Below are 21,747 nucleotides of genomic sequence, written 5' to 3'. Positions count from 1 at the left end.
CAGCACTTTATGTCTTCACCAAAACACTGTGTCCCATTACTTGTGTATTTCCAGACTTGACTAGCTACTGATATACTTGTAGTAGTGAAATTCTGGTACCAAAGAACTAAAAATAGGTTTTTAAAAGGTACTGTACTGCTTCCTTTAGCAAAATGCTGCTGCTTCTGTCTTAATCTTACCCACATAGCATATCTAAAGCATTTTGCATTAATTAATTCTATTTAGGGTACAATTACTCAATTTCCACAATTATTATATTTCTGTAGACAAAACTGTGATTTTGCAATTAAAAAAAATGCAACTAAACCAATAGATTAAGTCCAATCCCTTTCCCTGAAAGAATCTAATAAATTAAGGGGAAATTCATCACACTGAATGGGAACAATCTTACCCCCACAAGAAAAATGCTATTAATTAACCTTGGAAAAGTTCTTTGCTGAATAGGAATTATACACTATAGAAAAATCTTGATCAAGATTTGGTGAGGCATCTCCTCTTTAATCTTCAATCCTTTAATCCTTCTCTTTAATCTTTAATCCTGCTTCTAGCTAATTGCAGTGATACAATATCTTAGAAATATGAAAAATCCTTAGTTGAAAACATTGAGGGATTTTCCAGGGGGTGGGGGTAGGAAGCCACTGCACGAGCATGGTTGATGGGTACACAAATTCAGAATAGTTGTAACACAGCAAGCAATCAAGAAGACTCACAGTTTTGGACAAGAATATTCTACAGTTCTTCCGTGGGATAAGGAGAGGCAGTTTCCCCAGAGCAAAAGTGGCCTTGACCACACTCACCATTGAGCCATTCACATGTAGCACTCCACTCACTCCAGGTTTCCCCCCATAGTGTCAATCTATAGCGCACACTTGCTTCATAGGTAGATCCTGAAAGGAGATCATCAGCAAAGATTGTATGATGTGATGAGGTCTCTGGAACAATGATTTCCTGGGAAAAGAAAAACACATCAGTTATATTGCTATACACACACACACCCACACACACACACACGCGCTACAGAGAATAAGGGAGACAATTTTGAGGGAAATAGGCGAGACCTGTTACCTTGGCAAAGAGGGCTGAAACATTCCTTAAGTCCTGGGAAGCAAGATAACATTTGGAAGACAAACCCTCCCTAATTCACTGGGGTATAAGGAGGAGGGGAGGTACAGCACAATCAAACCTGCAAGATTCTGTTATGATAGCCCAAGTAGTTTCAGCCTCCCTGTGGTACTAATTTTTATTTTATCTATTTACTTACCAAACTTGTATAGCCAGTATTGTGGGGTCTAGTGATGGCTTCTTGAGAAGGGGGTGAACCAAGGCCTCTGTAAGAGGTAAAGGAACAACCCACTCACTCAAAGAAGAATTAACCACCACTAGAACCCACTCACACAACAACCCCCGGGCCACTTTAACAAGCCAGGAGGAGCATGGATCTAAAGAGCAGGTGGCTGAGCCCACAGTCCTGAGAAACCTGTCCACTTCCTCAGTCCAACAGGTTCAAACTGTTCCCAGATAACCAGGCAAGACTACTTAACGAGGCATCTACTCTGGACCAGCAACAAGGCCAGCATCCAACTGGGAGTGAATCCGAGTGCCTTTGTCCGACAGATGCTGAGCAAATGCCTCCACATGCCCCTGCAAGAAGTTTCCCGAGCCCCCTTTTCCCAGGGGCTTGTGTCACCCTAAACAGGGCTGCAGAACAGCTGTCTGTGGATGCAACAAGGGCAGAGAAGTACTGATGCTTCACCACCCTTACTGCAACAAGGTAGGCCTTAATAGTTGAGCACCAGCAGTTTTCTAGATCAGGGGTCCCCAACCCCCGGGCCGTAGACCAGTACCGGTCCGTGGCCTGTTAGGAACCGGGCCGCACAGCAGGAGGTGAGCAGTGGGCGAGCGAAGCTTCATCTGTATTTACAGCCGCTCCCCATCACTCACGTTACCGCCTGAGCTCCACCTCCTGTCAGATCAGCGGCATTAGATTCTCTGTTAGAATGCAGTCCAAGTTTTGCGGCAATGGCGGGAAAAGTGCTGAGCTCTGCAGCAACAGCAGAAATAAAGTGCACAATAAATATAATGCTCTTCAATCATCCCGAAACCACCCCCCACCCCCACCCCCGGTCCATGGAAAAATTGTCTTCCATGAAACTGGTCCCTGGTGCCAAAAAGGTTGGGGACCGTTGTTCTAGATTCTCTTCTCTCATTTCACCTCCCTCAATTCCTCCATATACCACAGGGAGTGATGGGATCCCCGAGAGGGGAGAGGTCGCATGGGCGCAATCTGATCCAATGCCTCAGCCGCTACCTTATTCCAAGTGGTGACCAAGGCTTCAGGTAGACCATGCAGCAGACCAACAGGAACAGCTCTCAGCTCCCTCTGAAACCCACCCACGTCCATCAGTCACTGGGGGGTAGACCAATCTAATGGATCCAGACTCCCTGCAGTGGATAGTGGTGCTAGAGAATCCCATGTAAATCAGGGAGTGATCTGACCATGACAAGGGAGATACCAAGAGCTCCCCCAATTTCAGATCACATAGACACTGCTATGTCAGATTGCTATGACCACTGTCCCATGTCAGGCTCTGGATGATCTGGGATAGGCCCATGGCCATCATGGAGGCCATGAACTCCCAGTCACCTCAGACCCCACCCCTAGAGAAGGCAGGTTAAAGTCCCCCAAAACCATAGGTCTGGGGAACTCCACTGCCAGCCCAGAAATGGAATTAGTTAGTTAGTTAGTTAGTTAATTAAATTTATGTCACCACCCATCTCCCCCAGTGGGGGACTCTGGGCAGTTTACAATAAAATGACACTAAAAACATATCCGCTTAATTTACCATTAAAATATAAATAGAAAATAAATATAAAATCCAAGTGGAGATGGAACACAATCATTAAGGGGTGCTATGGCGCCAGCCACCCCCAGGTGGAGCTGTCGCTCTCCCCCTCCCAAGCAAGGTGGCAGAACCAAGTCTTCTGTTTCTTCCCGAAGTCCAAGAGTGAGGAAACCCATCTCAACTCCAGGGGCAAGATATTCCAAAGGGCGGGCGCCACTGCAGAGAAGGCTTGCCTCCTGGATGTTAAGGTGGTTGCTGTACAGCAGGGAGGCTGGTACTGCAGCAACGATCCCAACTGATCCCTAGAGCCCAACTTAAATGAACAGGGTCTCACATCTGGTGACCTGGGGTACAGCGCCCCTGAAAGCCGTAAGAGATTCCCAGATGACAGTCAGCGCACCTCCACCCCTGCCCTGGAGCCTCGGCTGATGCCACACCTGAAACCCAGCTGGGCGTATCTCTGAAAGGGCTACCTCCCCTTCCAGACCCACCCAGGTTGGCCCTCTCATCAATGATTAATCGCTGATGAGGGTATGCCCTATGACAGACTGGCCTGGCATTTAAAAGCAACATCCAAAAGCCAGGGCCACTGAAGGTCTGCTGACCAGGGAATGGGGCTGAGTCCCAGGGGCTGGAATGCAAAGCTGGTGTAAGGCAGCTGTCTTGCATTCCCTGAGAGCAGCCCGCTCCCTGTCTCCCATCATAGCTCCCCCTGCCCACCATAATCCTATGACCCGCCTCACCCCCATAATGGCAGCCCCATCCTCAAATCCCGGTCCCCCAAGACCCAAGACTAGGGTCCTCTCACTGTCCAATTATCCCTGGGAGGGAAAGCCAGGCACCCTGAGGCACTTTAGCTTGCAGTGCCATCAGGGTACCCAGGAACCATCTCCCCACTCAAGCATAACACACTCACAGACTACTAAAACACATCCATACTCACTAACACTCGCAGGAACCCTCCCCTGCTGCTCCCACCAGCTAGCAGAGGGCTCCCTTTCATTCATCCCCACCAATGCCTCCTCTGGCTCTCACCCCAGGCAAAAGCAGCCTCAGCAGGGGGAGGGGGTCCACAGCAGCCTGCCACTCCACTGCAGCCCTCTCCCTTGCCCAGCCACCACCCACACCCCCAACATCCAATAGCCAGAGAAGTAGATGGTACAGGAGGAAGCATCCAGTGGCAGCAGAAAACCTCAGCATCCAGCAACATCCAGCAGCCAAAAGGCAAGTGCTGCAGGAAAGGGCACCACCAATGCAGCTGAGTCTGTAGGCACCGCAAGTCCATAGACGCCAACACAGCAGGAGAGTAAGCACAGCCCATCTGCCAGCGTGACCCATCCTCCGGCCCACTCCTCAGCCTACTCCTCCAAAAGACAGCCCAGAAGTCCAAAAGCAACCAGGTCCACTCGCCACCAATTCATATTAAAAACAACCGCTGCTAGAAACAAGGACAAATCAGCAGGGGCAGCCAGCAAAATGCTCCAAAAATGCCACAAAACACCACAAAGCAGCAAGCGCAGCAAAGCAACAAATGCAGCACACTGCCACCCAGCACACTGCCACCCAGTCCAGTCCGGCCCACTCCTCCAAACCTCCAGCCCAAACTGTCATGAGTAATGATGGTGAGCAGGAGGGGGCCTCTATCCAGGGGGGAAAACGCATGCGTAGTACTGAGGAATTAAGCAGCCATTCAAAGAGACACAGATCAGGCCCGACTTAGTTTTTGGGGTTTATATGTCTGGGTTTTTCCCACGCTTATTCAGTTTATTAGGATTCTGTTTATGTAGCAGTAATAAACACTAGAGAACTACTCCTCGTCTCAGTGTGTGTCTCACTGTTAGGACATCATGCTTAATTCCTCAGTACTACGCATGCGTTTCCCCCCCTGGATAGAGGCCCCCTCCTGCTCACCATCATTACTCATGACACAAACAGGTCAAAAACTCCACCGAGGTATGTGCCACATCTTCAAACACACCGCTACAGCAATTGCATGGACAACCCAACCACAGCTCCCTCTCTCTCCACCATCATAACCGGAAATCGGTTTAATTTAATTTCCTGGTCTGGCCTACCTTGGGGGTGTGTGTGCGCGTGCGCACACACACACACACGGCCTTGAATCCTGAAGTGACCCTTTCTTTCTGTTTCTCCCAAATCATAAGTAGGCTAAGAAAAGGACAATAAACACGGTAACCTCTCTCGGAAGATGGCTGCTGAAGGAATGTGGCCTTTGCCAATGCCAGAAGAAGGGAGGGTCCTGTGGGCCTCTATGATTTGGCAAGTAATGGATTATAATTCATGTGCCTTATTGTTTTGTATGTCTGTATGTTTTATGGATTTTAAACATTTTCTTAGCTTTTAAAAACACTTTGAAAAATTTTCCAGCCCTGGCTACATTTTTGCGTGTGGCCATGATATGTGTAATGGTATGTGGGAAAGACCTTGGGAGACAGGGCCAAGAGACCACCGAGGGAACGGTCAGATAAGAGGCAGCTGAGCCCGCAGCTGGATAGTGGGCAGGGCAAGAGGCTCAGGAGGGACCCTCCCTAGTTTCTCTGGCTGTAAAGGAGACAATGGGAGAATTGTATTTTTGGACTTGCAAGATTCTGTTAATGTAGCTTTACAGTAAAGTAGAATTAGCTCATCTGGTCATGTTTCTTGTCTGGTCCACCTGATAAGGCTGATAATATGCTACTGAATAGCAGTGCAAGCCTTAGCCCACATAGACATTTGAAGAACAATTTAATAACACGGATAACATGAAGTTGTCAGAGGCATCCTACCTTGAAATAACTGAGGCCTCCTTTCTTTTCAGAGGATAGATTGCCTCTGGCCAAAGGCTAGACTCAAGGTGCTGGGGTTTGATCCAGTTTAGAAGTATGTGGACTCTTATGTTTAGGTATCTCCTGAGAAGAAGTGGTTGCTTGTAGGCTCCTGCTAGCTCAAGAATAATTTTGCCGCAGGATTAAATTTGTGCAAAGTCTGGCTGTCCTCTTATGACGGCTGAGGGAGCAGCTAAAAGTGATAGGATGTCCAGTTTGCAATTATCCATCAAATCCGCAGTCCGCTTCCAGAGGAAGGGACAGAGGGGGTTCACTTACCTTTTCTTTAAGGTCTTTGGGCCAATAGGCAACTTCATACTTCGCTACAGCATTGTAAAGGCTATTCCCTGAGTCATAATCCCTCTTCCAGGTAAGGCTGAATGAGTGGTCTCTCTTCTTCTCAACCGTCAGGTTTATCAGGGGCCTGGGCTTCACTGCAGTTGTGAAGTAGAGAAGAACACGGAGATAGGGAGAGGTGAGACAAAATGGCTCTGGGGAAGGAAAATTCTGCAGACATGGCCCTAGGGTTGAGTAAGAAGGATGACTTAAAACCTCTTTATATCCTCTCATTTCCCCCCCCCCCCGCCATTTTAGGGGCTTTTGGAGGAAGCCCTGTGGTGGCTTCTGCCCTCTGTGTCACTTAGACGCACAGGTTCCATTTCCCACCCACCCCTTCTACCCTCCCTCTGTTAAACGGAGAACTCTCCAAGCAGATGAGGAAGGAGACCTGAGATACCAACCCTGAGGATATCACTACGGAGTTCTTTGTGATCTTTGTCCAGGAACAAACACAACCACCGTTCTGGAAGCAGAGCCAGGTGAGGAACTGAACAGTATTTTCTACTAATGCACCCAGTCTTGCACATGAATTCTCCCCACCTCCTCTTTCCTGTGCAGCATGTTAATCATGCCAAGAGATCCCCATCTTGCCACCTGAAATCAAAGTTGCTTTTACTTAGGACTGTCCCAGGGGAGGAAAGAGGTTCGTAGAAAAAGCAAAAGGATCTCACCAATCAAAACCATATCCTGTGTCACATTCCAGTCCTCAGCACCGCTCTTCCTCTTGGCCAGCACTAAGCTATACAAGATTTGTCTGTAGTGCCCCCCTGGAATGATGCAAATGCAGTGGAAGGAAGCACCTGGGCCTTGCTCATTCTCCAGGACACATTTCGGTGATGGCCTGGAAGAACAAGAGAGTCCTCAGTGCACACAACCCTCAGTCCATTTCTGCACAGCTTCGGCTCAGCCAAAGGTGGTCTGCGGACTTCCAGAAACCCTTGCACCTCCTGGGTCATAGAGACACTGTCTTCCATGAAGGGAAGTCACAACTGGGGCAGCTACAGCTGCAGTTCCAAACCTTTGGGGCCTAAGGGAAAGCTGTTTTGGGCAGGCTCACAAAATAGATGCTGCAGCCATTAAAGAAATCTTGCTGCTGAGACATGTTTCTACCTCTTTCCCTTTAGAGACCAAGTACTTGTGCTTGACAAGCCTGGGGTCACAGGTGTAACTGATGACGGGCTATGCCAGGGTGTCCTGGGCACAGCAGATCTTCCATTCATTAGCCCTCATCCAGCCCATTACAGGGATCAGGCAATAATCGGGCATCTGCTGCCTTAAGAAGTGAGGTGAACCATCACTGGCATACTGAAGGTAACCCACTCCCCTTCTCAAGATGATCTCCCCCAGAGGGAGATGTAAAAAGCACAGCTTGACAGATTCCCCTTTCCCAGAGGGAATTGGTTAGCAGCTTCTTGCTTAAATCACACTCCCAAGGGTCTGCATTATCCATGACTTGTGGGCCCTGGGTAGATCTCTTACTCTAGAAGAAGGTAATCATCTCCTGGACCACCAGTCCCTCTTTATTGGATTCAACAAGCTAAGTCGCTCTAATTCATCCAAGGACTCTGTCCAATTTTTGTAACCAGAACACATCTACTATTGTTAAACAAGGTAGGCACCGAATGCCTCTGCTAATGCAACTGCACTCAAGTTGTGCTGAATGCACGCAGCTTTGCCTGTAAAACATCTTGCAAAGCCACCCAAAGGGTCATTCCCTGTGTTAGCAACCCAGGCCCTACCCGAAATAGCTCAGCTGGGCCAATGCGACGATGCCGAGGCGGCGGCTACCTCCTCAGTGCCACAGTACCTTACCACTCTACCAAAAATCTAATTTGGCTCTGCCAAATAAGAGAGCTAAAAATCTCAGAAAGGATCTTAACAAAGAATTTCAGAAAGCTGCTAGAAGAGACAAGCAGCTGTATTACAATGTCAAGCAAGGCGGATGGACACAGTTATAGCCTTGATGTGTGCACCACTGGAACACCTGAAGGAGCAGGCTGGGGACAACAGATCATCCATCGAAGTTGTTGGCACTACTTGACACCAACTTGATGGCATGTAATCATCATTAAGTAGGATAGAATGCTTGGCAATGATCATGTCAACGGCCCAAATCCACTCCATGTTGCAGTGTAAGCAGGGATGGAGGACATTGCACGGCCACTGTCAAGATGCTTGGGGGTCCTCAGTGGGCTGCAGAGTTGACCACCAGGTTTCCCCAATCTCTGCAGCTGGGAGGCTTCCGGCTTCATAACTGATCCCACCCCCACTCCCTTTACATAGAGGATGTGGTTATACCTTCAACGCAACACACAGTTTTGCTAATACTTACATTACAGAAATTGCCTGGTAGAGTAGTTTAAATTCTGTGGTGCAGTTGGTGATGGCATCCACCTCCCAGCGACAAAACAGTTCGGTGGCAAAATCTGTGTGGCAGCTTGGCTGGCCATTCTTTGAAAACGCAACTAGGAACATACAAAAGAGTAGTTACTTGACCAAGCCGATTTATTCAGATGAATAGTCTGGCATAGCTCAAGGTGATCTTCCCAAAACCCCAACTGGACCTTGCTGCAGCAGAATGGACCGTGCCCTTTTCAGAAAAGCAGACCTTAGTCTTTTGGAGCAGAAACAAAATAATCCTATGAACACTTGTTGGGTTACAGACTGGATTACATTGCTATACAGTTGGATTACTTCTGCTGAAGGAGCAGGACTCTCAGAGGTGAAAGGTCCCCTGAGCAAGCACCGAGTCATATCTGACCCTTTGGGGGGAGGATGCCGTTTTCATGACGTTTTCTTGGCAGACTATAGCCGGGTGATTTGCCATTGCCTTCCCCAGTCACCACTCATTTTACCGACCTCGGAAGGATGGAAGGCTGACTCAACCTGCTGGCTACCCAAGAATCCAGCTTCCGCTGGGATCTAACTTGGGTCATGGGGAGAGTTTCGGTTGCAATGCTGCCGCCTACCACTCTGCACCACATGAGGCTCATAGGACTCTCAGAAGGCCTGCATAAATATCTGTGGTAGGATATTAGCAGAAGCGGCCAGCCTACAAGAGATATCTTGGTTACAAATAGCAATAAATAAATAGTGGGGCTGTGCTATAAGGCACACACCCAGTTCTTCTCCCTATTAGGGCAGGGCCTGAACAGTACTTTCTCTTACCCCCACAATGGCTTGTCCTGGTTTGGAAGGGTCCCCTTAGCCAATGCAGACTTAGACCTCTACGTAGGTAGGTCTGCTTATGCCACCGATGGTGGGCAGAAGGTAGCTGGTTATGCCACTGCCACCCCTTTTTCTGTAACGGAAGAGGGGAAGCTTCCACCTTCATCTCAGCCTAGGTAGCAGAAGTGACTCCATCCTCGTGCTTGTCAAATGGCCTGAGACAACAGGGTTAACACAGATGCCTATATAACATAGAGGAGATGCACTCAACAGTCTTACACGGGCCACAACTTAAGAGAAAACAACCATAGTGGTAATTAGCGCAGAGAAATGGCAGGTCACAGATTGTCTCCAAAAATTAAGAGCCCCAGATAGGCTTCTTTACAACCAGGGTTTTAGTGGCTTTATGGTGAATTTACCTATAAAACACTACCTGGTAACTAGGAAGGAAGCCGCACCCTACGTCACATAGGGGTAGACTGAGCATATTGTACTGAAACTAGTGGCCCGGTCAGCACCTTCAATTTCCAGGATATATTGAGAATCTCCTGGTGGAAAGGCAATTTTGGGGATGTCTTGTTGTAAGAATACAGTTGCCAAATATAGGCGGGTACGAATGGCAGAACGCAATCGCAAATGTGTCTGTGGAAGTACAATTAGCTTCCCACGCCCTCGCCGATGCCTTACACCCCATGCAAAAGCAGGCCGAGGGCGCAGGCCATCTCAGGGCGGACAACAGAACGGCCTGCGATGGCCTGTTGTCCTTCCGGGGAGAGTCGCGGCCCCCTTCCTTCCGCCAAAACGCCTGAGCCAGCGGTGCCGGCGAGACTTACGGTGCCACAGGAGGCAGAGCAGCCCCGCCGCAGCGGCCCTCCGTGCGCCCATGGCCGAGGCTGGGGGCGGAAGGGCGCCCCCGGCCGCCCCCCGCGCCCGGGACGCCTCGAGAGCAGCGCTGGGCCTCGCCGCGGCCTCCCAGAAATGGCGCCAGGCGGCGGGCGGCCCCGGTCCCTCTTCCGCGGAAGGGCGGGGCTGGCCTGGGCCGCCCGCGCGGGCGGAGGCGTTTGCTTGGGTGGAGCCATCCCGGGGAGGGGAGGGGAGGGGAGGGCCGGGCGCGCAGGACCCTGATACCCCGCTCTCGCACGGGCGGAGGCCTGGTTGGAGGTCCAGGGCGAGGGGGGGCGCGGAGACAGGAGAGGGGAAGAGAAGGCGGGCTGCCGACCGGGAACTCCGCGCGTTCCTTCTGGCGTTCAGCGGCTGGCCGCTTTTTGGGTGCCGAGCAGACGGACCGACGCCGAGCCCGGCTGGTGCCACCCGGCTGGCCGTCCCTGACCCTGCTGAGCTGTCTCAGGAGGGGCCGGTGGGCCAGGAACCGCCCCTCGGTTGTGGCACGTGCCCAGAGCGCCCTCGTGTTCCGAAAGGAAAGTATTTTCCAAGGAAACGGAGTTCAAAGCCCCTGATGAAGCGGTCTGGGCCAGCCTGGCAGGGCCAACCACCCATGGGGCCCTGGACAGGCCAAGCGTTGCCCCCCCGCGGGATTCCGACCGTCAGGAATCCCGCGGGGGAGCAACCCTTGTCTTCTCCCGGGACGTTTTGGGCTGCCTTCTGAAACTCTCCTGAACCACATCTGTAGCCAGGCAAGAACTGCCCCAACAGAGCGTGCAAGCTTTGTACTTTTCTGCTACTTCTCTCGGGCAACTAAACTGCGTGGCAATATCGCTGCAGGATGCACCCGTTACAGCAGCGACCAGTAAAAGGCACCCTAAATTCCACCCTGGGGATCAGCCTGCACCCCGCGGGAAGGAGACTCTGGCTCTCAGGTCTCTCTGTAGGCTGTAAGTCACAGCCTAGATAGGTTATTTTAATCTCAATGGTCTCTCCTAATAGGTTACCTGCGATTGTTTTAATATCCTTAAAGTGCTTAGGGCCCACTAGCATGGTGCAAATTATTACCATTATTATTAGACTCTGGGTGGCTTACACCATCCAAACATACAATTGAAACAGTTAAAAACACAAGGGCTTTAGGGAGCCTATTCGGTGTCCTGGTGACGGCTCCAGGCTGGAAACCGGGAAAGGCCCGAAGCCGGCTGGGTGACTTGGGCCAGTCCCTCTCTCTCAGCCCTAGGAAGGAGGCAGCAAGAGCAAGCCACTTCGGAAAAAAAAAGTTGCCAGAACGGCAGGGACCGGCCCAGGCAGTCGCCAGGGTCCACGCCGACTCCAAGGCAACCCGCCAACCCGCCAAAGCGCACGGCAGGCAGCCCGGATTTAGAAACCGCCGGAGCGATCCAGGACGCAACGGGCTCCGCTACCTGCTCGCCTCAAGGCTCGGGGGTCTCACGGCTTTTCGAGACCCCGGGAGGGCGGGGCTGCACCGGAAGGTCTTGGGGGGGGTTGTCCAGAGGTAGCGGCTGCGCCCGAAGGAAGCCTTCCTCGGTCCGCGAGGCGCCGGCGCGAAGGCCGGTCCGGAGTAGCGGCGGAGGCGCCGCGCTAGAGACCGGCAGGCGGCAGATGGCGTCTAGGCCTTCCTCCTCGGCAGGAAGGCCGGCTGGGCGGCTTTGGGCCAGTCTTCCCTCTCAGCCCAACCCACCTCACAGGGTTGTTGTTAGGGAGAAAGAGGAGGGGGAAGGCGCATTAGCCGTGTTCGCTGCCTTGAGTTACGCATAAAAAAGGATAATGACAGAAACTCTGGCGGGGGACCGCAAAGAGCCAGGCCCCAAGCGGCGAAGACCGACAGGCGCTGATGCGGGGCACGGCCAGAAGGGTCTCCACGGCCGGCCGGAGGGGAGAAGACAACAGCCGGTTTCCCGACGAGGCCACCGGGGTGGCCGCGGATGAGCGGTGCGCGGGCTGCGCGTTGCTGTCATCGCTGACCCTCCTCCTCCTCCTCCTCCTCCAACTCCTCCTCCTCTCCCCCCGGCATTCAAACCGAGCCACCCGCTGTCAAGGGACTTCGTTTCGGGCGCGAGCGCGGTGGGCTGCGCGCCTCGAGGCGCCCGTTCCCGGGAGTCGCGCGCGGAGGCGCCGGCCGCCCGCCCCGCCCCCCGCGGCCGAGGAGCGCTTCCCGGACCCGCGATGGCCGCCGCGCCGACCGACGCGCATCGGCGCTTCCTGCAGGCGCTGCTGGCGCGCGGCATCGTGGAGGAGCCCGAGGCGGAGCGGCTGCGCCGGCTGTGCTGCGAGCGGCACCAGGGTCAGTCGCGGCGCCCCCGCCCCGCCTCCGTCAGCGCGGGGAAGGGGCCCTCCTCGCCCAACCGGGCGGGGGGCTTCGCGCTGCCCGGCCCGCTACCGGATCGAGCCAGCCACGTGCGGCGGCGGCTCTGCCTGGGCTCCCGAGTTGCCCCTGGCCGCGGCGTAGCAGCTTCGTAGCTCTCCTCGCCCTCCCCCTGCTGCGGGGGGCTCCCCTGCCCTGGCTCGCGTTCTGCTAATTTGTGGGTGGGGGGGAGAGAAAACGAAATATCTCTAGCATCATCTCTGGCCGCGGGCTTCAGGCCCAGAGGGAGGCGCGGCTGTTTCCCCCATTTCCCTTTCAGCCCGCCCCCCCCGCCGCCGCCGCCATGGTCTCAAACGCTTTTGGCTTTGGGGTTCCTTTCCTGCTTGTCGCCCCTGTGAATGCCAGAAGCGCACTCCCTCACTGGGAACCAATTAGTGGCACCCCCAGAGTGGCTGTCCTGGGAAAGAGTCTGGCAGGACCCTCTTAGGGAACCCCAGCTTCTCTTATCCCTGCCTGCAGTCATTCGCAGGTGGTCCCTCAGTTCCCTTGACCCTGGTTCAAGTGGAGTGGGCAGCAGGCCCCTTCTGCCTCTGCCAGCCCCCCCCTCCCCCCCCCCCCCCCCCGTGGGCAGGGCTGCTTGTGGACTGCCTGTGTCCAGGGCCTCTTCCTCAAGGCACAGTTGGCCCTTCCTGGGGCTCGGGCCAGATCTGCCAGGGGCCGGGTGTGCCTTTTTTGTCAATGGCTACATGACAAGATGGTGCTTTTTCCCATTATGTCTCATGCCAGTCGGTTACGTGGACGAGCAACTGGATTATTTCATCCGTGCCCTGAATGTACGGCTGCAGCCTTTATCCATGGAGATCAGGAAAGGCACTGCGGAAGAAAATAGGAAAACGTACTTTGCCCTGGTAAGGGGGTATTTTGCCAGCTTAGGGCTGCCCCTTGCCACGTGCCAGCAGCAGGAAATGAAGTCTGTTTGAAGAGGGCGTGGTCAGGTTTAAAACGTTCCATAATCCCCATTGATCTGAGGGCAGGATTATGACTGTTGCTTTGCTCTATGGCTCCAAACCATTTCAGTTGCTGCTGAAGGAGGGGCTGGCCAGGAAGTGTGAGGGCTAAGGGGCCCCCTCCCTTGAAGCCTTCTGTGCTACAGGCAGAGCTTGCCTGTGCTTAGCCCACCTCAGAGCCTCCCTGTGGCTGGCAGCCAACCTCCACCTTTGCATATTTGTTTCTAATCCTAGGTGAATCTGGCAGAAACAGACATTACCAAAATGGCAAGCGACTTCTCTGAAAACGAGCTAGAGCTGTTCAAAAAGACAGTAAGTACGGTAGCTTTAAAGCATGCCATGGCCTCTGCTGGGTAATGCGCTGAGCATAGCCTCTTTCCTCGAGAGAACCACCGATGTGTTCGGCTGAGCCTTCCAACAAGACTGGGGAGGAAATGACATCTTGCAGAGCGTCCCCCCGGGCCGCAGGTCCTTGCAGGTTGCCATAACCTATCCAGCGAGTTGATACAAGGGGGAAGACTCTGCCTCCCTTTCCCAGCCTTGGGCAAAACAGTGTTCAGAACTTGGTGTGATGTAGAACCTAGAAAGAGAAAACAGCCACAATCTTTGCCATGTTCTTGTTGGGGGCATCTCTCCTGATTGACCTGCCAGGTGAGGGCAGTCAGTATTGATTCATGGCAGAGGCAGCAAACACACACAGTTGTGAGGCACCTTAAGAACGAAACGGTGATTGATTTGAATTGGGAACTACAGATGAATACAGAGGGATTAAGTTACCCTCTGCAGATAATTTCTGGATGCCTCAGTGACCTCATTTGTTTTAGTTTTACGTTTTATTGAGTTTATAATGCTGTTGGAGCGGTGCCTGATTTAAATCCCTCATTTGTGTGACTGTTCATTGGATGGGTTTTATGAAGTGGTCTAGACAGAAGCTGGAGGTGTGTAAATACATGGGGCATTTATTGGCTTCCTTATATCCTTTGTTCAGTTTCACAATACTGAAGCTGGCCCACATTCAAGTTAGCTGCAAACTGATTGGACTAGGACATGCTCTAGATCTGATAGTGCCCTTTGGAGGATGGTCCTTAGACTCAGTCCCTTTCAGGAAGTGATGGTGTTGCTTTTCTTGCTGCTGCTTTGGTAACAAGGGCACATCCCTGAGGCGGCGGCGGCGGCATTGGCATGGCTGTATGGAGGTGTGCAAAACAAGAGATGCAATGGAAGCTCCCAGGGAGGAGCTTCTAACAGTTTGTAGATGGAGAAAAATATGATTCTTGAAAAGATAATAGGTCTTTTGCCTCTCAGGCCCTGTTGGCAGAGGGGGAGGGGGTGAAAACCCCACAGGTCACACCACTCTGATTGGAAGCTGTTGGGGTGGGAGTGCCTAAGATGCAGCACCCTGTGTCTGCCCCACTGAACATTTCCAGCTTGTCTTAAGTAGGGCAGGGCTTTTGTTTCTGCAGATGGACCTGATCCTGCTGTCTGGGAATGGCTTTGCATCGTCCACCGAGATCTTAAATTTGGCTGACCAGTTGAAGCCAAAGAAAATGAAGAAAATGGAAGCGGAGCAAGTGCTTCAACAGCTGGTGCAGAAAAAGTGGCTTCATGAGGTGCTGGCCTTTGGAGTGAAGGCCTCGAGGACTGGCACATTGCCACGTCTCCTGGCGCGTGAGGGAGGTGGCGTTGGGGGGCTCCAAGGACAATTAACAGCATGTTAATTCTGTTCTACAGAAAGAAGGGGAATACACCCTGCACACCCGTAGCATCCTTGAACTGGAGCAGTACATCTTCCGCCATTACCCAGAATCTGCCCAGAAATGCCACATCTGCCACAGCCTTTCTGTTCAGGTAACCCTACCAGCCCCTCTGGCAGCAGGTGTGAGCTGCAATAAATCAGGAGGAGTTTGGTAATTAACATTCAACTAACATTTTACTAAAAGGCATGCAGCTCATGCCTTGTAATAAAATTTGTTAATAGAAAAAGGTGCTTCCGGATTCCCATTGTTTGACCACCACAGACTAATGCAGCTCCCCTCCTAGAGTCCAGCTGGAAGTAGGCGTTGGGCCAAGTTACCAAAAAAAAAATATCTCCCCATTAACTTGCTTAGCACCTTGCTTGAATGCCTCCTGCCCATCCTTTCCTTGGACTTAATGCAGAAGTGGAGCCTCCCTGCTCAAGTGGCTCAGCCTCTCTAGAAGCCCCAGGGTCACCAGCAGGGCATAGCATGGCAAAATCTTGGGAGAGGGTGGGCAGTTTTTTGTGAGCAGGATCGCCATCCTTGTAACATTTTGATTCTGGAGGCCTGAGGCTGGTACCATGTCAAGGGAATGGGTGAGGCTAAAAATACTTAAAAGCCATAAATAAATTTCTAGAATCTCCCACAGGGCAGCTGGTGGTAATAGAACAGGGGAGAAGTCTAACCAAGTCGGTTCATGGAGAGTTGCTACCATCTTGCTTCCCTTGGAGGGAGATGGGGTTTTAAAGAGGTGAGATGGGGGCCTTAAGGTTCTAGGACTGTCATTTTGCCCAATCAATCAAAACCTCTGAAGAACCTTATGAGGCAAAGCTGCTTGTTTCCCCCATCCATACTTGTGATCTAGCTTGATGGGACCTTTTCCATTCCAGAAGCAAGCGTGTGAAGACTGTGAGATTGTGGCACATTGGTCTTGCCTTTCCACATACTTCGACGCACAGCCAGAGCAACGTTGCCCTCACTGCAAACGGCTGTGGCCTCACAAGGTTCCAGGTGAAACCCTTGGGCTGGGGGTGGGGTGGGGTGGGGTGGGGTGTGTGTGTGTGTGTGTGAGAGAGAGAGAGAGAGAGAGAGAGAATATGACACCTGCTTTTCACAGGGTGGTGCGGGCAATCTGGCTGCAGTGACTGATTGAGTCAGCTTGCCCTTTTTCATTTTACAAGCAGCAGAAGGCATTGCTTTGCACTGGAAAACACAGCCTCATTCAAATAGAAAGAGGTGTTTTAGCCCTTGAGGGGATGACCAGAGAAGACAAAAACGTTCTGAAAGCAGAAAGCTGGCCTGACAAGGATCTCAGAGTGCCATTTTCTCACGCATCAAAGCCTTTTAATGGGCCACGTTCTCCTGCCTTCACAATAAAAGTGCTGGCTTTGGGATGGGAGCCAACGCTGCTCCTGCACATCTTCCTTCCTCAGCTCATCCTGCATTTTCCCCTTTGCAGCTGCAGAACTTGGCCCACCCAACCGCCCGCCCTTGAGTGCCAGGAGGACGACCTCCAGGATGGGCCCCAGGCAACAGCACTAGTGGCCCTCTGACCTCTCAGGAGACATGGAGGAGCAGGTTCTTTCTCTGGGCAATGTGGTGGCCATGCGGGGGTTGGTGCTAAAATGGCAAAACTGCTGCTGCTCTTAATCAGGAGCTCCTCTGCCCCCCGCCCCCCATTCCTTTCTTTCTGCCTTGAGCACTGCCTGGGCCACCAGCCTGCCTCCCATTTACTGCTTATGAAGTGCTGTCCCCAACATTTCTCCTTTATTTTATGAAGGAAGCTACTACAGGCTGGGCTCTGTCCCACTTAGCACCACTGGGACACTGCTCAGTACCTCTCTGCTCCCCTGGCGGGCTGTCCCTGCCTCTCCCCAAAAGCGACTGTGTTTTGCTGCACCACCACTCACCCCCTCTGAATTTGTGGGGCTTGTGGATCCATTAAGAGGTTTTCAATTTCCTCACATGCCTCGCCCAAGAGCTGATCCCTTGGGGACTGTGCAGGATGACTTGCGTGTCTGTGGCTGCGAGTGGCCTGAGATCTTCTACTGAGAAATAAACTTGGTACTGAATATCCCAAAGTTTGTCATTCCAACGCGTTTGGAAGTTGAAGGACCCTGAAGGCGAGATTATTCTGCTTGCTGCCTCTTTGGACAGGTGTGCTTTTCCTGGATCAGCCATGGCACTCTGGCTTGTGCCAATTCTTTGTCTTGGAATGGCTCTTCTGTTCTCAGCATAAGCTAGGACCACCAGAAGCTAACAGAGAAACTGGTGTCCAGGGCTCGAACATAGTGCCAGTAATTGGCTGGGATAAACAGAACCTGTCCAGGGCTCAAGACACAGTCCTGAAAGGCAGCTGCTTGGAACTTAGGAAATTTTATTAAGTTGGGGTCTTCCACATCGACCTGCAAAAGAAAGGTCTCTCTTAGATCATTGGATTAGACACCTTAAGAAGTGTAAGAACACATTTCCTACACCATCAGAAAATGGGGAAGGAATAGGTCATTGTCCTGAAGCACAGTGCAAAGGCTCTTTGGGCAGCCAGATTTAAGAATCGCAGTGGAACAACTGAGCAGCCATTGCTTCAGAAGCTGCAGGTGTCACCCACCTGGCTGGTATTGTGCAGAAGGTGGCCTTCATGCGGATACAGTTTTTCAGACTGATCAGGAGAATACAGGCGAATGTATTTGCGCCCCATCACCTGAAAATGGGAATGTGAAAAGTTAACTGCCTGCATGATGGGTAGTTGTACTTCCATCATTTGCCCACCCTTCTCTCATTCAGACATTCCAGACCATGCCCTGGAATATCTGATCGCGACAGGGGATAGCATCAGATTTCTTCACACTCTTACAGTAGAAGAAAAGCCATTGACAGTATCTTTTTCTGCCAATTCACAGGCCAGAAGTTAGCAACCTGCCACAAAGGCATTTGGCACACCTAACAAATATCTCCAGATGCCCCATCAATGCTTTAGTCCAGTTGAGACAGTGGGAAATGCTCTCTTCTTTGGTGATGCCAGAAGTTGGGTACAGATGGTGGCCCAGAGCAAAGTGTTGCCCCCATATATTACTGTACTGGAAGAAAAATGACAAGGTGTCACCATAGTTTCTGCCCTGGCAAGAGCTTCTGAAGGATGTAAAGAACAAACCTGGACCAAGAAATTTTGTTGTGGATCCTGGTGAAGAGGTGAGATGGTCCCTGCTGGACCAAACCAGGCATTGATGGTGATCTTCTCTTCATCATCTTTGCCCAGGCAACAATAGTCTGGGATGCCAATGTCTTGCTTCAGCTCTGGGATCTGGCAATGGCCCATCAGAAATAAAAGTCAAGAATGTATCCCATTTATTGTACCATGCAGAAAGCAGAATATACCTTTTGTTGAGTACCTTTCTGTTAAAATACTGAGGTGGCTTACGGTAGTTAATTATACAGTGTAAAACCATGGGACAGGAAGAGAAATAAGGATATGACAAAGAGAAACTTTTAAGTTGTGGAAACAGGAGGAGGGGCTAATGATATGCTGCTGGGGGGGCAGCGCTCCGCTTCCTGCGTGAGACAAGTGGGAACGTCCAGGTTGAGAAACCGTGAACGCTGCCACAATGTTATGTAACACAAATTAATGGCTAAGTAAGAGGCTCTCGAGTGAACTGTTCCTACTAAATAGAATGGATAGTTTTGGGTCTGACATAACATTCTGATAGATTTTATTGGGTGAGGGAATGATACCATCTCACCTCCAAATAGAAGGTGCATTCACAGCAATGTGAATGCCCTTAATCAAACTTTCCTCTGTTGAAAGATGTATAGGTGTAACTTTTCCCCAGCAATAGGAGGAGGCATTAGGCTGACATGCCTGTTTGCTGGATCAACCCCATTTGCTCACCCAAGAGCTGGCAGCAATTGCCTTCACACCATCTGTACAGGGCACTAACTTCATGCATGCTCCTTTGCAGAAGCTTGGATATCAGGCTGACAGCCAAACGTAAGCTCCATAGTCTGACATTCCCCTGCTAGTTTGTGGGATGCTGTGCAAAAGACCTTTGGCCTGGCCTGATGCTACGGTATGACGCTCTAGGAAAGCTTATAGGCAAAGTGCTTCTGCCTTGGGATCCATACGCTCAGTCCCTGATGCTGAGCCATTCTCCTTGCTCAGGGCGCCTCTTTGGTAAGAGAAGGGGAAGAAAAGAGGAGCTGGGACAAGCTTGCTATAAAACTGGAATAATATGGACATAGCCATGTACTCAATCCTATGCCATTTAGAGTAAGCATGGCTACCTTGTACAAGTACATTTCCACAGTGAGGAGAAGCATCAATCCAATACTCCCTATGCAACACTGATGGCAGTTTTATCATTGGTGGTGGGCAATAGAAGGTTGCTGTGGAATCTGATGGTCCTACTTTCAACTTCTCCCTTTGACACGTGGCAACAGCAGCCTTCCCTGGTGTAGCGTTCTGGAGCATAGCTCCCATCCAGGCAGCAACATGGCTGCTATACTACAAGTGGACAGGATCTTCCCAATAAGGTATAATTGGGGGGTGGGGGAGGATACGCTTCTGACATTTTCTGTTTGGAGGGGACATGAGTTCTATTGCCTTCGAGAACTCTCTTTTGGGTGTGATTCAGGGTAAAGATAACCAGTATTTTCTAGGATCTGAAGTCATTCCCACATTTACCTGCTCGAAAAGCTGGTGCTGAGCAAGGTATCCACTGGGATTCTGGAATGGAGAGAGACCAGAAATAAAAACCGGGTCTTGTAGAGAAGCAAAGGATGTGGACAAAAACAGCCTTTGCAGCAAACTTTGACCCTGCTATTTGTCCCAGTGAATCCTGACTTGGATCAGAACCACCGCCCTCCCGCTTACCATGAAGTGGCATTCTCTTTAACTCAAAATCTTGCATGTTGTGCCTATATCAAGATGGTTTCTCTTACTAAGGCCATTTCTATCATACCTTTTGGGCACAAAACGTCCTGAAGCAGACTTCCAGATTAAATTTGAAATGCTGATTCATTTCCCCTCTCCCAGACAGTTACGTTGAACAACAAAGAGCTCCGACCTCCTCCTTGATGTACTGGTTGATGAATTCCCCGACTGTCATGAGATCTTGGGACCAATCTTGGTCAGTGTAGCGAGCACCCAGCTCCACAGGGACGGTGCGGTTGCCTGCCAACTGCTGGATGTAATCCACGCTGCCACAAGAAAAGCAAAAGGTTTCAACAACAGACCTCTTGCTTCCTTACTACATTTAGAGATCTTTTTCCCACGATATAACATCTTTATGAGAGAGGCCTCCAGATGAGGCCTATGCCGTCAGGTCCAGAGCGGAGGCTCTTAGGCTGTCATCAGGCTGCCTCGGTCGCGGGAAGACGGGGGAATGCCGGCAGGGACCCTCACCTCCACTTGTGCAGGCAGGGCCAGTGGTCCACCACGCCCTCCAGCACCAGCGGGGCCCCGGGCAGGAGGAAGCCCTCGCGGAAGCGCTGCAGGGACGGGCACTGCAGCCGGGCCAGGGAGAGGCCCGCCGCCTCAGCAGGGGCCGGTGGCTGCTCCGTGCGCGGCTTCTGCGGGGTGGGGGGATAGGTAGACAGGCCGGTTAGAGAGAGCCCTGCCCTGCCCTCCCCCGGGCGCCCACCCCTGCCTCCCCTCCCGCCGGCCTACCTTGCGGGGTGGGCCCTGAGGGGCGGGCAGCAGGCGCTGCTGCAGCAGCGCGGCCAGGCGGGCCAGCTCGGGGCCGGGCACGCCCAGCAGCAGCCCCAGGTCGCAGGCGCGCAGGGCCTCGGCGCAGGGCCCCCGCGCGCGGCAGAGGCAGAGCGCGCGCAGCAGGCAAGCGTGGGCGAACAGTCGGCGCCAGGCCGGGCCCACGCGGTGCCACGGGCCCTCCTGCAGCCGCTCCCAGGCCCAGTCGCCTAGCTGCTCGGCCGCCCGCAGGCAGGTCTCCCGCGCCGCCGCCGGCCACCCTCCCGGCGCCCCGGCCTGGTCCAGCAGCGCTGCCGCCTGGCCCAGCAGCGCCGCCGCGCCCGCGCCCACCTCGCCCGCGCCCACGCCCGGCCCGGCCCGCGCGGCAAGCAGCAGCTCCGCCGGCTCCAGCGCGGCCCAGGCTGCCCCCCCCGCCGGCCCGCCGCTCATGGTCGCCACTCGGAGCTGCGCAGGCGCGGAGACGCCGAGGCCGGCGCCCGCGGCGCGTCACTCCGAGGCGCCCGCGGCCGCCCCACGCCTGCGCAGACACGCGCCCCCGTTCGGAGGCCGCGCGCGGCCCGGAGCGGCGCTCCTCCAGTAGGACGCCAGGGGGCGGGCTCCTAGCTGCGCGCCGGAATGGCTGAGGGCTAGCGCGGAGGGGCTCGACCCCGGCTCGTGGCTCTCCGAGGCAGCGTGCGAAGGGCTTCCGGCGAGGGGCGCCGCCCGAGGACTGCTGGGCTGAACCTCCGCGGACAGGGCCCCCTCGAGGCAGTCCCCGGTCCCTCCGAGGCCCATTTCGGCGCTTCTGGCCTCTCGCTTCTTTGGCGTCCTCGTGGGCGCCACGCCTGTTCCCTGGACCGGTCGGGTCGGCCCTTTCCTCCTTTGAGAAATAGGTTCCAGTTAAGCGTCGTCATTGTGGTTGTAAGTGATGCCTAGGG

At 52.8% G+C, this 21,747-nt stretch overlaps 3 protein-coding genes across 7 annotated transcripts in view; 1 reads left to right on the top strand and 2 right to left on the bottom strand.

Annotated features, from left to right (window-relative positions):
• The window catches only part of IL4R (interleukin 4 receptor), a 34,138-nt gene extending 22,099 nt beyond the window's left edge, over positions 1-12,039 (bottom strand). Inside the window, exons 1-7 of the mRNA XM_063314646.1 lie at positions 11,985-12,039; positions 11,485-11,662; positions 10,009-10,514; positions 8,340-8,472; positions 6,679-6,848; positions 5,948-6,102; positions 798-948 (exon numbers count right to left, since the gene is read on the bottom strand). Coding sequence (XP_063170716.1) covers positions 798-948; positions 5,948-6,102; positions 6,679-6,848; positions 8,340-8,472; positions 10,009-10,514; positions 11,485-11,662; positions 11,985-12,039 — 1,348 coding nt within the window. The remainder of the gene's footprint in view (positions 1-797; positions 949-5,947; positions 6,103-6,678; positions 6,849-8,339; positions 8,473-10,008; positions 10,515-11,484; positions 11,663-11,984) is intronic.
• A 182-nt stretch (positions 12,040-12,221) lies between these two features.
• Positions 12,222-18,471, top strand: NSMCE1 (NSE1 homolog, SMC5-SMC6 complex component). Of its 5 annotated transcripts, none has more exons than XM_063315230.1 (7): positions 12,222-12,365; positions 13,173-13,294; positions 13,628-13,705; positions 14,857-15,003; positions 15,125-15,241; positions 16,023-16,140; positions 16,589-18,471. In XM_063315230.1, the coding sequence occupies exons 1-7, from the start codon at positions 12,248-12,250 to the stop codon at positions 16,669-16,671; spliced, it is 783 nt and encodes a 260-aa protein (XP_063171300.1). In that variant the 5' UTR covers positions 12,222-12,247; the 3' UTR covers positions 16,672-18,471. The 5 variants fall into 5 exon arrangements, with proteins under 5 accessions (XP_063171300.1, XP_063171301.1, XP_063171299.1 ...); XM_063315231.1 differs by having other exon boundaries at positions 16,020-16,140; positions 18,030-18,471; XM_063315229.1 differs by having other exon boundaries at positions 16,020-16,140.
• KDM8 (lysine demethylase 8) lies at positions 17,204-21,279 on the bottom strand. Its single transcript, XM_063315228.1, has 7 exons — positions 20,792-21,279; positions 20,528-20,694; positions 20,190-20,322; positions 19,808-19,849; positions 18,281-18,430; positions 17,738-17,830; positions 17,204-17,534 (listed from the first exon to the last, which is right to left on the bottom strand). The coding sequence occupies exons 1-7, from the start codon at positions 21,257-21,259 to the stop codon at positions 17,370-17,372; spliced, it is 1,218 nt and encodes a 405-aa protein (XP_063171298.1). The 5' UTR covers positions 21,260-21,279; the 3' UTR covers positions 17,204-17,369.
• Between the last annotated feature and the right edge of the window lie 468 nt (positions 21,280-21,747).

The sequence above is a fragment of the Candoia aspera genome, chromosome 14, assembly GCF_035149785.1.
Source record: "Candoia aspera isolate rCanAsp1 chromosome 14, rCanAsp1.hap2, whole genome shotgun sequence".
Lineage (NCBI taxonomy): Eukaryota > Metazoa > Chordata > Lepidosauria > Squamata > Boidae > Candoia > Candoia aspera.
The sequence above is the reverse complement of the archived record's forward strand: the minus strand, read 5'-3'. Positions and strand labels throughout refer to the sequence as shown.